The sequence below is a fragment of the Nerophis lumbriciformis genome, linkage group LG03 (genome assembly GCF_033978685.3).
Source record: "Nerophis lumbriciformis linkage group LG03, RoL_Nlum_v2.1, whole genome shotgun sequence".
NCBI lineage: Eukaryota > Metazoa > Chordata > Actinopteri > Syngnathiformes > Syngnathidae > Nerophis > Nerophis lumbriciformis.
In genome coordinates this window covers 23,907,501-23,925,000 of record NC_084550.2, presented here as the reverse complement: position 1 = coordinate 23,925,000, position 17,500 = coordinate 23,907,501, and the positions used below count along the sequence as shown (strand labels likewise).

Sequence of the window (17,500 nt, the reverse complement as noted above, 5' to 3'; positions counted from 1 at the left end):
TATCCACTTTAGCCACCAGACAGCAGTAGAGTGTTGAATATCTTAAAAGGGGCGCTTTCAGACTATATTGCAAAATAAATAACCCCCCACCTTCCTCTTACGTGAGATCCACCGGTGTGTGTGTGTGTGTGTGTGTGTGTGTGTGTGTGTGTGTGTGTGTGTGTGTGTGTGTGTGTGTGTGTGTGTGTGTGATCCAGCATCACCAATAGTATGCATGTATCTATACATATATCATTTTTTAAAGTCCAATTTTGATAATTATGAATCAAGGATTCACGATTCTGATGTGAATCGATTTTTTTGTGCACTCCGAGTGATAAGTACAATACTTACAGTATAAACACTTTGTCGGATTCAACAAAAGATAAGACTGGCACACTCAACTTAATGGCAAAGACTGCTTCCTAACTAAAAGGCAACACACCTTATTCTATACGCTACTGCCATCTAACGCCCTGGAACTGGAACTGCATGCAAAATCTACGCCAACACTTGCAAATGAGACTCGCAAGTAACAAGATAGAACTGGACAACACCGTTATTATTATCAGCTTACTGTTAGATATTATCAATATTGTCAATATATATTGCCCAGCAGGCACAAGACATTGATTATACGTACATGTCCTTTAAAACTGATTTTGAAACAATGTTGCAAAATAGTTGTATTTGTAAATTGATTGTCCCACGTTGGATCCAAGTTGTTTGTTGGGAAAAGACCAAAATTCAATGGTCAGATCAACGTCACAACCTGACATTGAATAAACGTCGTCAAAAAGCATGTTGTTTCAACGTTGTATTTGTGTTGTAGAATATTGGTTGGGAAATGACCAAAATTCAATGGTCAAATTGTCAGAACCCAACATTGATTAAAAGTCGTCAAAAAGTATGTTGTTTCAACGTAGTATTTGTGTCATAGAATAATGGTTGGGAAATGACCAAATTTCAGTGGTCAAATCAACGTCACAACCCGACTTTGATTAAACGTTGTCAAAAATGATGTTGTTTCAACGTTGTAATTGTGTTGTAGAATATTGATTGGTAAATGACCAAATTTCAATGGTCAAATCAACGTCACAACCTAACATTGAGTAAACGTCATCAAAAATGATGTTGTTTCAACGTTGTATTTGTGTTGTGGAATATTGGTTGGAAAATCACCAAAATTCAACGGTCAAATCAACGTCCGAACCCAACATTGATTAAACGTTGTCAAAAAGCATGTTGTTCCAACGTTGTATTTGTGTTGTAGAATATTGGTTGGGAAATGACCAAAATTCAATGGTCAAATCAACATCAGAACCCAACATTGATTAAACGTCATCAAACAGCATGTTGCTTCAACGTTGTATTTGTGTTGTAGAATATTGGTTGTGAAATTACCAAATTTCAATGGTCAAATCAACGTCAGAACCCGACATTGAATAAACGTCGTCAAAAAGCATGTTGCATGTGTTGTAGAATATTGGTTGGGAAATGACCAAAATTCAATGGTCAAATAGTCAGAACCCAACATTGATTAAACGTCGTCAAAAAGCATGTTGTTTCAACGTTGCGTTTCTGTTGTAGAATATTGGTTGTGAAATTACCAAATTTCAATGGTCAAATCAACGTCAGAACCCGACATTGAATAAACGTTGTCAAAAAGCATGTTGTTTCAAAGTTGTATTTGTGTTGTAAAATATTGGTTGGGAAATGACCAAAATTCAATGGTCAAATGAACGTCACAACCTGACATTGAATAAACGTCGTAAAAAAATATATTGTTTCAACGTTGTATTTGTGTTGTAGAATATTGGTTGGGAAATGACCAAAATTCGATGGTCAAATCGTCAGAACCCGACATTGATTAAACGTCGTCAAACAGCATGTTGTTTCAACGTTGTATTTGTGTTGTAAAATATTGGTTTGGAAATGACCAAATTTCAATGGTCAAATCGTCAGAACCCGACATTGAATAAGCGTAGTCAAAAATATGTTGTTTCAACGTTGTAATTGTGTTGTAGAATATTGGTTGGGAAATCACCAAAATTCAATGGTCAAATCGTCAGAATCCAACATTGATTAAAGGTCGTCAAAAAGCATGTTGTATTTGTGTCGTAGAATATTGGTTTGGAAATGACCAAATTTCAATGGTCAAATCAACGTCACAACCTGACATTGAGTAAACGTTGCCAAAGATTATGTTGTTTCAACGTTGTAATTGTGTTGTAGAGTTTTGGTTGAGAAATGACCAAAATTCAATGGTCAAATAGTCAGAATCCAACATTGATTAAATGTCGTCAAAAAGCATGTTGTTTCAACGTTGCGTTTCTGTTATAAAACGTTGGTTGGTAAGTGACCAAAATTCAGTGGTCAAATCAACGTCAGAATCCAACATTGCTTAAATGTCACCAAACAGCATGTTGTTTCAACGTTATGTTTGAGTTGCTTAACGTCAGGACCTAATTCAACAATTTCTCAACGTTGTTTTAATGTTTCTATTGTTCCAATGTGTTCTCAGGACGCCGTAGGGCCGCCACTCCAGCGCCTCACGATGGCGTCCGTGACGGAAGAGCTGACCTGCTCCGTCTGCAGAGACCTCTTCAGCAAGCCCCACCCCCTGCCCTGTGGCCACAGCTTCTGTCCCGCGTGCATCCGCCAGGCCTGGGGCGGCCCCGGCCAGGGCGAGGGCGAGGGCCACTTCGCCTGTCCCCAGTGCGCGGAGCAGCACGGCCAGGTGCTGTGCGACTGCTGCTCCCCGGAGGCGGACGAAGGCCTGGTCCACGTGGCCGTCAAGACCTGCCTGAGGTGCGAGGTGTCGCTGTGCGCCGAGCACCTGCGCCACCACCTGGACAGGCCGGCGTTCAGCAGCCACTTGCTGGTGGAGCCCCTGGGGGACGTCTCCCGGCGCAAGTGTCCCACGCACACGGAGGTGTTCCGCTACTACTGCGCCGACGAGAGGGTGTACGTGTGCGGCGACTGTCTGCTGGAGGGAAGCCATGCTCAGCACGAAGTCAAAGGTCTCAGACAGGTGGAGGAGGATCTAAAGGTGTGCTCTCTTATCTTCTCCTTTGTGTATGCTCTGGAAATCCATAAAGTTGTGCTTTTTTTTTTTTTTTAGGATATTCTTCAGACACTGCTGGGAAAATCTGAAGACAAGCTGAAAAACGGCGAACAAATCCTCAAAGACTTTGCCAACATCAACTCTACTATTGCTGTGAGTAACGCACGACAAAAACTGATCTTTATAACTCCAAATGTCGGTATCAGTCCGATAACGTTGCTGATACCGATACTGATACCGGATTAGAGATTCGATTCACTATAGAACTGGATTAATTCCTCGGAAAGGTTCCAATATACACTATATTGGCAAAAGTATTTGGCCACCCATCCAAATGTATAGAATCAGTGGGAAAAAAATCACTTGATTAAAGGACAGTGTTTTTTTTATTTGTAATTTTTTTAGTATTTTTATTTTTTTATAAAAAAAAAATTAATAAATGTTTTATTTTATTTTTATTTTATTTTATTTTATTTTATTTTATTTTATTTTATTTTATTTTATTTTATTTTATTTTAATTTTAATTTTAATTTTAATTTTAATTTTTGTTTTTATTTTATATTATTTTATTATTTTTATTTGTATCTTAATTTTAATTTTATTTTAATTTAATTTTTTATTTTATTTTTATTTTATTTTTATTTTATTTTTATTTTATTTTTATTTTATTTTTATTTTATTTTTATTTTATTTTTATTTTATTTTTATTCTTATTTTATTCTTATTTAATTTTTTTTAATTTATTTTTATTTTTATTTTTATTTTTATTTTTATTTTATTTTCATTTTTATTTTATTTTTATTTTTTTTAATTTTCTATTTTCAAACTGTGTGTATTGTTACAAAGGCCAATATTAAATATACCTGTCAAGTGAAACCTCCGCATTGTTTTTAATTAATACTTAGTCTTACTATGCTGCCGTATCTTAATGTTGGTGATTATGGTGGTACTTGAAGGGCCAAGAAGACTTGGTGGAAGACGTTTGAGAACCACCGATTTATAGATTTGTCACTTAGGATTCTCTGATGGAGGAAAACGCCCAAGTGGAGCGGCTGGGCTCGGACCTGCAGGTCCAGGTGGAGAAACTGGTCGCGGCTCTCATGGAGATAACCAAGAAGGACAGACAGCAGGTCATCGAGCGCGTGCATGAGGACTGTTCCAAACTGAGGGAGGACCTGAGCCAGACCACGGGCATCCGGCGCTACTTGGCGTCGCTGTTGGCGGAGAGCGACCCCTTCCTGCTTATATGGGTAAGGCCATGGCGCTCGGGATTGGAATCGTTCTTTCGCAGTGGTTCTCAAACTGCGGTACCACTTGTAGTATGTGGGCGCCATCTAGTGGTAAGCCAGAGAATCAGGTAATTAAATATTCCCAAATTGTGTAATGTTGCAGTGGCCAAAAATATCAATTATACCTGCCTTGTTTTTGATGAATATTTAGGCCTACTATGCTACTGTATTTCAATGTAGACCAGGGGTGTCAAACTCGTTTTCATTGAGGGCCACGTCGCAGTTTTGGTTGCCCTCAGAGGGCCGCTTTTAACAATAAGTAATATATATTGTCAGGTTCAAACACTGATGACATCTATTAAACAAGACAAGAAGCAAGGAATTAAACAGAGACAGAATTAAATTTGGCTCAATTGAGGAGAGACGTCTGGATTGTACTCTTTGTACAGTCTCACCACACTCTGACGAAAGATTGTACGCCTCTTCTTTTATTTGGACTTTCCCTGATTACATGGTAACAGCTGTTTCTAAGGGAAGGGGGTCGTAAACAGGTGCTGCCTTTGGCCACAAAACAGTTCAAAAAGATCGTAAAACAGTTCAAAGAAGAGGTCCCTGGAGGGCAGTCGGGTCCTGCTTCCTCTCCGCTTTGTAGTTCTCGGGTCAAGACAATATCAATACATGAAAGAAACAGAACACCTTCATGTTGCTTCCCATCCTACACAGTAGAGTTTTACAAGCCTTCTTCTTGGTAGGATCAAAGACGGCTTTTGTCTTCTCGCCGGGAACTCGTGGCAACACAAAGTTTTGTGATAACTTAGATATAATTATTCTAACATATATAGTAACAATATACTTTTTTACATAGACTGCAAAACATTTTTTTAAAACTTTAAAAACATCTGGGCTGTACTCATTTACAGTCTCCACCACGCTCTGACGAAAGATTGTACGCCTTCTCTTTTATTTGGACTTTCCCTGATTACATGGCAACAGCTGTTTCTAAGGGAGGGGGGTCGTAAACAGGTGCTGCCTTTGGCCGCAAAACAGTTCAAAGAAAAGGTCGTAAAACAGTTCAAAGAAGAGGTCCCTGGAGGAGAGTCAGGTCCTGCTTCCTCTTCCGCTTTGTAGTTCTCGGGTCAAGACAATATCTTTCTGTGGATTACAATACATCAAAGAAACAGAACACCTTCATGTTGCTTCCCATCCTACACAGTGGAGTTTTACAAGCCTTCTTCTTGGTAGGATCAAAGACGGCTTTTGTCTTCTCGCCGGGAACTCATGGCAACACAAAGTTTTGTGATAACTTAGATATAATTATTCTAACATATATAGTAACAATATACTTTTTTACATAGACTGCAAAACATTTTTTTAAAACTTTAAAAACATCTGAGCTGTACTCATTTACAGTCTCCACCACGCTCTGACGAAAGAGTGTACGCCTTCTCTTTTATTTGGACTTTCCCTGATTACATGGCAACAGCTGTTTCTAAGGAAGGGAAGTCGTAAACAGGTGCTGCCTTTGGCCGCAAAACAGTTCAAAGAAAAGGTCGTAAAACAGTTCAAAGAAGAGGTGCCTGGAGGAGAGTCAGGTCCTGCTTCCTCTTCCGCTTTGTAGTTCTCGGGTCAAGACAATATCTTTCTGTGGATTACAATACATCAAAGAAACAGAACACCTTCATGTTGCTTCCCATCCTACACAGTGGAGTTTTACAAGCCTTCTTCTTGGTAGGATCAAAGACGGCTTTTGTCTTCTCGCCGGGAACTCGTGGCAACACAAAGATTTGTGATAACTTAGATACAATTATTCTAACATATATAGTAACAATATACTTTTTTACATAGACTGCAAAAAAAATATTTAAAAACTTTAAAAACATCTGGGCTGTACTCTTTTACAGTCTTCCACCACGCTCTGACGAAAGATTGTACGCCTCCTCTTTTATTTGGACTTTCCCTGATTACATGGCAACAGCTGTTTCTAAGGGAGGGGGGTCGTAAACAGGTGCTTCCTTTGGCCGCAAAACAGTTCAAAGAAAAGGTCGTAAAACAGTTCAAAGAAGAGGTCCCTGGAGGAGAGTCAGGTCCTGCTTCCTCTTCCGCTTTGTAGTTCTCGGGTCAAGACAATATCTTTCTGTGGATTACAATACATCAAAGAAACAGAACACCTTCATGTTGCTTCCCATCCTACACAGTGGAGTTTTACAAGCCTTCTTCTTGGTAGGATCAAAGACGGCTTTTGTCTTCTCGCCGGGAACTCATGGCAACACAAAGTTTTGTGATAACTTAGATATAATTATTCTAACATATATAGTAACAATATACTTTTTTACATAGACTGCAAAACATTTTTTTTAAACTTTAAAAACATCTGGGCTGTACTCATTTACAGTCTCCACCACGCTCTGACGAAAGATTGTACGCCTTCTCTTTTATTTGGACTTTCCCTGATTACATGGCAACAGCTGTTTCTAAGGGAGGGAAGTCGTAAACAGGTGCTGCCTTTGGCCGCAAAACAGTTCAAAGAAAAGGTCGTAAAACAGTTCAAAGAAGAGGTGCCTGGAGGAGAGTCAGGTCCTGCTTCCTCTTCCGCTTTGTAGTTCTCGGGTCAAGACAATATCTTTCTGTGGATTACAATACATCAAAGAAACAGAACACCTTCATGTTGCTTCCCATCCTACACAGTGGAGTTTTACAAGCCTTCTTCTTGGTAGGATCAAAGACGGCTTTTGTCTTCTCGCCGGGAACTCATGGCAACACAAAGTTTTGTGATAACTTAGATATAATTATTCTAACATATATAGTACCAATATACTTTTTTACATAGACTGCAAAACATTTTTTTAAAACTTTAAAAACATCTGGGCTGTACTCATTTACAGTCTCCACCACGCTCTGACGAAAGATTGTACGCCTTCTCTTTTATTTGGACTTTCCCTGATTACATGGCAACAGCTGTTTCTAAGGGAGGGAAGTCGTAAACAGGTGCTGCCTTTGGCCGCAAAACAGTTCAAAGAAAAGGTCGTAAAACAGTTCAAAGAAGAGGTGCCTGGAGGAGAGTCAGGTCCTGCTTCCTCTTCCGCTTTGTAGTTCTCGGGTCAAGACAATATCTTTCTGTGGATTACAATACATCAAAGAAACAGAACACCTTCATGTTGCTTCCCATCCTACACAGTGGAGTTTTACAAGCCTTCTTCTTGGTAGGATCAAAGACGGCTTTTGTCTTCTCGCCGGGAACTCATGGCAACACAAAGTTTTGTGATAACTTAGATATAATTATTCTAACATATATAGTACCAATATACTTTTTTACATAGACTGCAAAACATTTTTTTAAAACTTTAAAAACATCTGGGCTGTACTCATTTACAGTCTCCACCACGCTCTGACGAAAGATTGTACGCCTTCTCTTTTATTTGGACTTTCCCTGATTACATGGCAACAGCTGTTTCTAAGGGAGGGAAGTCGTAAACAGGTGCTGCCTTTGGCCGCAAAACAGTTCAAAGAAAAGGTCGTAAAACAGTTCAAAGAAGAGGTCCCTGGAGGAGAGTCAGGTCCTGCTTCCTCTTCCGCTTTGTAGTTCTCGGGTCAAGACAATATCTTTCTGTGGATTACAATACATCAAAGAAACAGAACACCTTCATGTTGCTTCCCATCCTACACAGTGGAGTTTTACAAGCCTTCTTCTTGGTAGGATCAAAGACGGCTTTTGTCTTCTCGCCGGGAACTCGTGGCAACACAAAGATTTGTGATAACTTAGATACAATTATTCTAACATATATAGTAACAATATACTTTTTTACATAGACTGCAAAAAAAATATTTAAAAACTTTAAAAACATCTGGGCTGTACTCTTTTACAGTCTTCCACCACGCTCTGACGAAAGATTGTACGCCTCCTCTTTTATTTGGACTTTCCCTGATTACATGGCAACAACTGTTTCTAAGGGAGGGGGGTCGTAAACAGCCATCGCCTTTGATTAAAAACAGTTCAAAGAAAAGGTCATAAAACAGTTCAAAGAAAAGGTGCCTGGAGGGAGGTCAGGCCCTGCTTCCTCTCCGCTTTGTCGATCTCGGGTCAAGACAAAATCTTTCTGTGGATTACAATACATCAAAGAAACATTTTACTTTGAAAACTGCCAGCTCAGTCAGCAGAATTTTTTACAGTAAAAGCTGTGTTTTTTTACAACATACAAAAAAATGGTATAAATGGAATGGAATGGAGAAACAACACCACTGTTTTTAAGCGGTAAAATTAAAGCAACAGCTGTCAGGTAATTTTTTTTTACCATAAAATATTCTTGTTTTAATGTTTTTTTGTCTGTTTTTTTTAATGTTTTAGTGTCTTACTGTATATGGAAAAAACAGTACCAAAGTTGATTTTACGGTTAAAAAAAACCCCTCAGTCGGCGGAATTTAACCGTAAAATCTATTTACAGTCCACAATTTGATTGATAATTTGTTTTGAGCAGATATTTAAGTACTGTATTTATCTTTATTTTAACAAAAAATATTTTTAGAATACATGATAATATTTTGATTTTGATCATTTAGAATTTTTAAATATATGTAATTGCATGCAGTACGTGATTTTTTATGTCAAAAGGGAAAAAACAAATATATCAAGTAAGAAAAGATTAAACATTTTATTAAGGCATATTATTTCCAGGCTAAAATAAAATAATGTGACGGGCCAGATTTGGCCCCCGGGCCTTGAGTTTGACACCTGTGATGGAGTGCCAAGTTATTTCTGGTACTAAAAAAAGTTTGAGAACCACTGTAGTATAGTACTAACCCTAAATACTACTACTAGTGTACGTACTGTAGGGTTGGTATTGGTGTATTTTGTACTAATGAAATACATGCATGTACTTTTCTCAGGCCTTTCAGTCTGATGACACAAAGTAAGTCAACAGTACGACAAATGACTGATGCTTGTATAAAGTGTGTGTGTGTGTGTGTGTGTGTGTGTGTTGTATTTCCTTCTTGAGACATCAACAAGGAAAAGTAGCTTCCATATGAGGAGGTGTGAACAAGTGATGACATAAATCATGGTCCCAATACAGAAAATCATTGCATCTAATAGAGAATGCCTCCTTTGCAACCCTGGGTGGTGAAATCTATCAACATTAGGGTGGTCCCAAAAAGGTGTCTGTTTTAAAAGTGCTCCCCCTCTGGCCAACATATGTAATAACAAGTGTGTGTAAGAAATTGAAATGCGCCCCCTTTGGCCAAAATGTATAAAAATAAATACATTAATATATATATATATATAGAGAGAGAGAGACATACTGGAATAACTTGAAGTAAACAATGAAGATTAAAAATCAATTACAAACAAAAAATTCGAAGAAAATATTAGTTTTTACTAAAAGCTTACCTTTTTTATATTTGCATAGTATATTATTAATGTTGTAAATACAAATCTTTATATATCTAGAGAGGATGGTTTAAAAAAAAATCTAGTTTCTTCAAAATAGCCACCCTTTGCTCTGATTGCTGCTTTGCACACCCTTGGCATTCTCTCCATGAGCTTCAAGCACACCTGTGAAGTGAAAACCCTTTCAGGTGACTATCTCTTGAAGCTCATGGAGAGAATGCCAAGAGTGTGCGAAAAAGTCATCCGAGCAAAGAGTGGCTATTTTGAAGAAAACTCCACATGTGTTCATTCATAGTTTTGATGCCTTCAGTGACAATCTACAATGTAAATAGTCATGAATGAGAAGGTGTGTCCAAACTGTTGGCCTGTACTGTAGGTCATAACTTAAGTTAAACACGTAGTCTCTTCTCAAGGATAGAGCTATCGTTTTGCGTACCGAGGACCAATGTACTGCTTTTTCCCACGCGAGAACTAATCCAGTCCACATGCGAATGTCAAACTTACGGGGCCCTATTTTATTATGTGCTCCAAATGAAATACCACTATTTACTTCAACTGGTGGTTCCACAATTAACATAACTTAAGTTAAACACGTAGTCTCTTCTCAAGGATAGAGCTATCATTTTGCGTACCGAGGACCAATGTACTGCCTTTTCCCACGCGAGAACTAACCCAGTCCACATGCGAATGTCAAATTTACGAGGCCCTATTTTATTATGTGCTCCAAATGAAATACCACTATTTACTTCAACTGGTAGTTCCACGATTAACATAACTTAAGTTAAACACGTAGTCTCTTCTCAAGGATAGAGCTATCATTTTGCGTACCGAGGACCAATGTACTGCCTTTTCCCACGCGAGAACTAATCCAGTCCACATGCGAAAATTCAAACTTACGGGGCCCTATTTTATTATGTGCTCCAAATGAAATACCACTATTTACTTCAACTGGTTGTTCCACGATTAACATAACTTACGTTAAACACGTAGTCTCTTCTCAAGGATAGAGCTATCATTTTGCGTACCGAGGACCAATGTAGTGCCTTTTCCCACGCGAGAACTAATCCAGTCCACATGCGAATGTCAAACTTACGGGGCCCTATTTTATTATGTGCTCCAAATGAAATACCACTATTTACTTCAACTGGTGGTTCCACGATTAACATAACTTAAGTTAAACACGTAGTCTCTTCTCAAGGATAGAGCTATCATTTTGCGTACCGAGGACCAATGTACTGCCTTTTCCCACGCGAGAACTAATCCAGTCCACATGCGAAAATTCAAATTTACGGGGCCCTATTTTATTATGTGCTCCAAATGAAATACCACTATTTACTTCAACTGGTTGTTCCACGATTAACATAACTTAAGTTAAACACGTAGTCTCTTCTCAAGGATAGAGCTATCATTTTGCGTACCGAGGACCAATGTACTGCCTTTTCCCACGCAAGAACTAATCCAGTCCACATGCGAATGTCAAATTTACGAGGCCCTATTTTATTATGTGCTCCAAATGAAATACCACTATTTACTTCAACTGGTAGTTCCACGATTAACATAACTTAAGTTAAACACGTAGTCTCTTCTCAAGGATAGAGCTATCATTTTGCGTACCGAGGACCAATGTACTGCCTTTTCCCACGCGAGAACTAATCCAGTCCACATGCGAAAATTCAAACTTACGGGGCCCTATTTTATTATGTGCTCCAAATGAAATACCACTATTTACTTCAACTGGTTGTTCCACGATTAACATAACTTAAGTTAAACACGTAGTCTCTTCTCAAGGATAGAGCTATCATTTTGCGTACCGAGGACCAATGTACTGCCTTTTCCCACGCGAGAACTAATCCAGTCCACATGCGAATGTCAAACTTACGGGGCCCTATTTTATTATGTGCTCCAAATGAAATACCACTATTTACTTCAACTGGTGGTTCCACGATTAACATAACTTAAGTTAAACACGTAGTCTCTTCTCAAGGATAGAGCTATCATTTTGCGTACCGAGGACCAATGTACTGCCTTTTCCCACGCGAGAACTAATCCAGTCCACATGCGAATGTCAAACTTACGAGGCCCTATTTTATTATGTGCTCCAAATGAAATACCACTATTTACTTCAACTGGTGGTTCCACGATTAACATAACTTAAGTTAAACACGTAGTCTCTTCTCAAGGATAGAGCTATCATTTTGCGTACCGAGGACCAATGTACTGCCTTTTCCCACGCGAGAACTAATCCAGTCCACATGCGAATGTCAAACTTACGGGGCCCTATTTTATTATGTGATCCAAATGAAATACCACTATTTACTTCAACTGGTGGTTCCACGATTAACATAACTTAAGTTAAACACGTAGTCTCTTCTCAAGGATAGAGCTATCATTTTGCGTACCGAGGACCAATGTACTGCCTTTTCCCACGCGAGAACTAATCCAGTCCACATGCGAATGTCAAACTTACGAGGCCCTATTTTATTATGTGCTCCAAATGAAATACCACTATTTACTTCAACTGGTGGTTCCACGATTAACATAACTTAAGTTAAACACGTAGTCTCTTCTCAAGGATAGAGCTATCATTTTGCGTACCGAGGACCAATGTACTGCCTTTTCCCACGCGAGAACTAATCCAGTCCACATGCGAAAATTCAAACTTACGGGGCCCTATTTTATTATGTGCTCCAAATGAAATACCACTATTTACTTCAACTGGTTGTTCCACGATTAACATAACTTAAGTTAAACACGTAGTCTCTTCTCAAGGATAGAGCTATCATTTTGCGTACCGAGGACCAATGTATTGCCTTTTCCCACGCGAGAACTAATCCAGTCCACATGCGAATGTCAAACTTACGGGGCCCTATTTTATTATGTGCTCCAAATGAAATACCACTATTTACTTCAACTGGTGGTTCCACGATTAAGATAAATATTCACCACATGCAAAACATAATGAGTAATATTTGTTGCAATATTGGATACTCTTAAAGTTTAAAAGGTATGAAATTTCAAGCAGTACGTATATTGACTTTATTGAGACATATCATTTCCAGGTGTTTGCGGGCCAGATCTGGCCCCCCGGGGCCTTGAGTTTGGGGCGGTATAGCTCGGTTGGTAGAGTGGCCGTGCCAGCAACTTAAGGGTTCCAGGTTCGATCCTCGCTTCCACATCCTAGTCCTTGGGCAAGACACTTTACCCACCTGCTCCTAGTGCCACCCGCACTGGTTTAAAAAAGTAACTTAGATATTGGGTTTCACTATGTAAAGCGCTTTGAGTCACTAGAGAAAAAGCGCTATATAAATATAATTCATTTCACTTCACTTGACACCTGTGGGCTAGTTGGGTATCCTAATAGTTGTCAGGTTCAAACCCCGAGGACATTTATTAAACAGACAAGAAGCAAGGAATTCAACAGAGACAGGATTAAATTTGGCTCATGTGGAGAAACGTCTGGGCTGTACTCTTGTACAGTCTTCCACCACGCTCTGACGAAATGGTTGCACGCCTCCTCTTTTATTTGGACTTTACCTGATTACATAGTGTCAGGTTCAAACACTGATGACATCTATTAAACAAGACAAGAAGCAAGGAATCAAACAGAGACAGAATTCAATTTGGACTCATTTGAGGAGACACACCTGGACACACTGTACTCTTGTACAGTCTCCAGGACGCTCTGCCAAAATATTGCATGCCTCCTTCTTTTATTTTGGACCCTCCCCGACCACATGGCCACCGCTGTTTCCAAAGGACAAAGGTCGCAAAAAGTTCACAGAAAAGGTCGTAGACAATTCACAGGAATGGTCAGTTCATAAAATAGTTCAAAAAGAGGTCGTCTGGAAATTGGGCAGATCCATCTCTCCGCTCTGAAGTCCCCACCACACACACAGTGGAGTTTTACAAGTCTTACTCTTGGTAGGTTTCAAAGACAGCATTTTGTCTTCCTGTCAGGAACACAATGTAATACAAAGTTTTTGTGATAATTTAGAAACAGTTATTCTAACACATAGCAACAGCTGTTTCTAAGGGGAGAGGGGGTCGTAAAAAGCTGTTGCACTCGGTCACAAAACAGTTCAAAGACATGATGCCTGGAGCTTGCGTCAGGTCCCGCCTTCTCTCCGCTTTGTAGATCTCGGGTCAAGACGAGATCTTCCTGTGGATCACAATAGATCAAAGAAACAGACACCTTCATGTCGCTTCCCATCGTACACAGTGGAGTTTTACAAGCCCTTTCTCGCCGGGAACTCATGGGAACAGAAAGTTCTGTGATAACTTACATACAATTATTCTGACAGTAATGTTGTGTTAACTCACCACAGACTTACTTTACAGATAATAAAAGCATGATTACACAGCAGCTGACATTGTGTTTTTCCTCTTGTAGGCTAGTACCTGACCTAAACAGTCCACTTTTCACCCCAGAACCGGTCAGTTTGGACAGAAAGCACATTTTGGAGGAGATGGAGGGCAAATATGGAGAGTTCATCAGCGCCACACTCCGCTGCCTGAGTGAACTCAAGAGGGAGCTGTGTGAGTCGTCCCTCTAAACACTTTGCCTGAGTGAACTCAAGAGGGAGCTGTGTGAGTCGTCCCTCCAAACACTTTGTAGTAAACTGCCTGAGTGAACTCAAGAGGGAGCTGTGTGAGTCGTCCCTCTAAACACTTTGCCTGAGTGAACTCAAGAGGGAGCTGTGTGAGTCGTCCCTCTAAACACTTTGCCTGAGTGAACTCAAGAGGGAGCTGTGTGAGTCATCCCTCTAAACAGTTTGCCTGAGTGAACTCAAGAGGGAGCTGTGTGAGTCGTCCCTCTAAACACTTTGTAGTAAACTGCCTGAGTGAACTCAAGAGGGAGCTGTGTGAGTCGTCCCTCTAAACACTTTGCCTGAGTGAACTCAAGAGGGAGCTGTGTGAGTCGTCCCTCTAAACACTTTGCCTGAGTGAACTCAAGAGGGAGCTGTGTGAGTCGTCCCTCTAAACACTTTGTAGTAAACTGCCTGAGTGAACTCAAGAGGGAGCTGCGTGAGTCGTCCCTCTAAACACTTTGCCCGAGTGAACTCAAGAGGGAGCTGTGTGAGTCGTCCCTCTAAACACTTTGTAGTAAACTGCCTGAGTGAACTCAAGAGGGAGCTGCGTGAGTCGTCCCTCTAAACACTTTGCCTGAGTGAACTCAAGAGGGAGCTGTGTGAGTCGTCCCTCTAAACACTTTGTAGTAAACTGCCTGAGTGAACTCAAGAGGGAGCTGTGTGTGTGGTCCCTCTAAACACTTTGCCTGAGGTGAACTCAAGAGGGAGCTGTGTGAGTGGTCCCTCTAAACACTTTGCCCGAGTGAACTCAAGAGGGAGCTGTGTGAGTGGTCCCTCTAAACACTTTGCCTGAGTGAACTCAAGAGGGAGCTGTGTGAGTCGTCCCTCCAAACACTTTGCCTGAGTGAACTCAAGAGGGAGCTGTGTGAGTCGTCCCTCCAAACACTTTGTAGTAAACAAAATTGGTCATTTGGTTCTCTCTCCGACTCCAGTGACCAGTCCTCTGACTCTGGACGCCACCACCGCACATCCTCTTCTGAGCGTCTCGGACGACTTGCAGTTAATCACCAGGCTTCCGAGTCGCCAGCCCCACGCGGACCACCCGGAACGCTTCGACCACTGGCCACAGGTCCTCACAGTCCAGAGCTTCTCTGCCGGCACTCACTACTGGGAGATGGAGGCTGAGGGGTTCTGGGACGTCGCCGTCTGCTATAAGAGTATCGGGCGAAAGGGGAAGGAGGGCAATGCCTTCGGCAACAACACGGTATGTACTCGGGTTGTACGGTATACCGGAATCATAAACGGTACTATACCGCCTCTAAAAAAATACCGGTTTCCCCCAACGCGTCATGACATTGCTGGTTTTACGAGCACAGGAGCATGTTCGGCAGCGCACAATCACTGAGTATTTACAAGCAGACACAGTGTGTAGACAGAAAAGGGAGAACGGACGCATTTTGGCTTAAAAACTAACAATAAAGGTGAAGTTATAACACTGAAACGCAGCTTTAAAACATGGCTAGCTAGCTAGCGGCTAACGTCCATCCGCAGTGTTTTAGCTACTTCTAAATGACTAATCCTCGCCTCCATGGCGACGAATAAAGTGAGTTTCTTACAAGTAACATTATCACTGGAGGACGAGGAATAGCTAAACATGCTTCACTACACACCGTAGCTCACCGGCGTGATAATGTAAACAAATGCCATGGGTGGATCTACACCTGACATCCACTGTATTGATACCAAGTACAAGAGCGTCTCTAGTCGATGCTACTATGACTACATCGATAATTTTTTAGTTTTTTATTTCTTTATATTATGTTTATAAACTCAGGAAATACGTCCCTGGACTTTGAATATGACCAATGTATGATCCTGCAACTACTTGGTATCAGATTGATATCTAAATTTGTGGTATCATCCAAAACTAATGTAAAGTATCCAGACAACAGAAGAATAAGTGATTATTACATTTTAACAGAAGTGTAGATAGAACATGTTAAAAGACAAAATAAGCAAATAGTAACAGTAAATGAACAAGTACATTAATAATTCATTTTCTACCGCTTGTCCTTTATAATGTGTACAAAATAATAGGTGTATAAATGACACAATATGTTACTGCATATGTCAGCAGACTAATTAGGAGCCTTTGTTTGTTTAGTTACTACTAAAAGACAAGTTGTCTAGTATGTTCACTATTTTATTTAAGGACATTTAATGTACCGTAAGATTTTTTGTTAAAATAAAACCAATAATGACATTTTTTGTGGTCCCCTTTATTTAGAAAAGTATCAAAAAGTATCGAAATACGGGGGGAGGGTATAAAGAATAACACATCTCTCTTCCGATTACGCACTCCTTACATACTTTGCCTTTTGAAATGATCAAGCTTTTCAAAGAAATCTAAGAAAGACAATTTTGTTTGACCACTTGATTAGAAAATTTCCAATACAATAGTTTAAATAAGGATTTATTTATTTATTTGTTTTAATTTAATTTCAGGCAAATTGATGCACTGTAATCTTAATAAAGTTATTATTTGTTGTAAGTTGATCTATGGCTCAAATGTTAACTGAGATAAAATGTTTTGCAGGGGTGTACTTATAACAATTTTATAGACAAATTATACTATTTATAGATGCAGTGGGGAAAAGGGGCGAGATGTTTTCTTCCTTACATACTTTGCCTTTTGAAATGCTCACGTTTTTCAAAGAAATCTAAGAAAAACAATTTTGTTTGACCACTTTATTGGAAAATTTCCAATACAATAGTTTAAATAAAGATTTATTTTTTAATTTTAATTTTTTATTTAATTTCAGGCAAATTGATGCACTGTAATCTTAATAAAGTTATTATTTGTTGTAAGTTGATCTATGGCTTAAATGTTAACTGAGATAAAATGTTTTGCAGAGGTGTACTTATAACAATTTTATAGACAATTATATTATTTATAGTCACAGTGGGAAGAAGGAGCAAAATGTGTTCTTCCTTACATACTTTGCCTTTTGAAATACTCGAGATTTTCAAAGAAATCTAAGAAAGACAATTTTGTTTGATCACTTGATTGGAAAATTTCCAATAGTTTAAATAAGGATTTTTTAAAAATTTAATTTCAGGCAAAATGATGCACTGTAATCTTAATAAAGTTATTATTTGTTGTAAGTTGATCTATGTCTTAAATGTTAACTGACATCAAATGTTTTGCAGGGGTGTACTTATAACAATTTTATAGACAAATTATACTATTTATAGTTGCAGTGGGGAAAAGGGGCTAAATGTTTTCTTCCTTACATACTTTGCCTTTTGAAATGC

At 39.3% G+C, this 17,500-nt stretch overlaps 1 protein-coding gene across 3 annotated transcripts in view; it reads left to right on the top strand.

Moving 5' to 3' along the window:
• trim110 (tripartite motif containing 110) overlaps positions 1-17,500 on the top strand; it is a 39,929-nt gene that overhangs the window by 19,419 nt on the left and 3,010 nt on the right. For all 3 annotated transcript variants that reach the window (XM_061935742.1, XM_061935733.1, XM_061935751.1), the window contains 6 exons: positions 2,504-3,031; positions 3,104-3,199; positions 4,064-4,297; positions 9,158-9,180; positions 14,047-14,192; positions 15,178-15,449. In XM_061935742.1, the coding sequence (XP_061791726.1) occupies positions 2,537-3,031; positions 3,104-3,199; positions 4,064-4,297; positions 9,158-9,180; positions 14,047-14,192; positions 15,178-15,449 (1,266 nt within the window). In that variant the 5' untranslated portion in view covers positions 2,504-2,536. The remainder of the gene's footprint in view (positions 1-2,503; positions 3,032-3,103; positions 3,200-4,063; positions 4,298-9,157; positions 9,181-14,046; positions 14,193-15,177; positions 15,450-17,500) is intronic.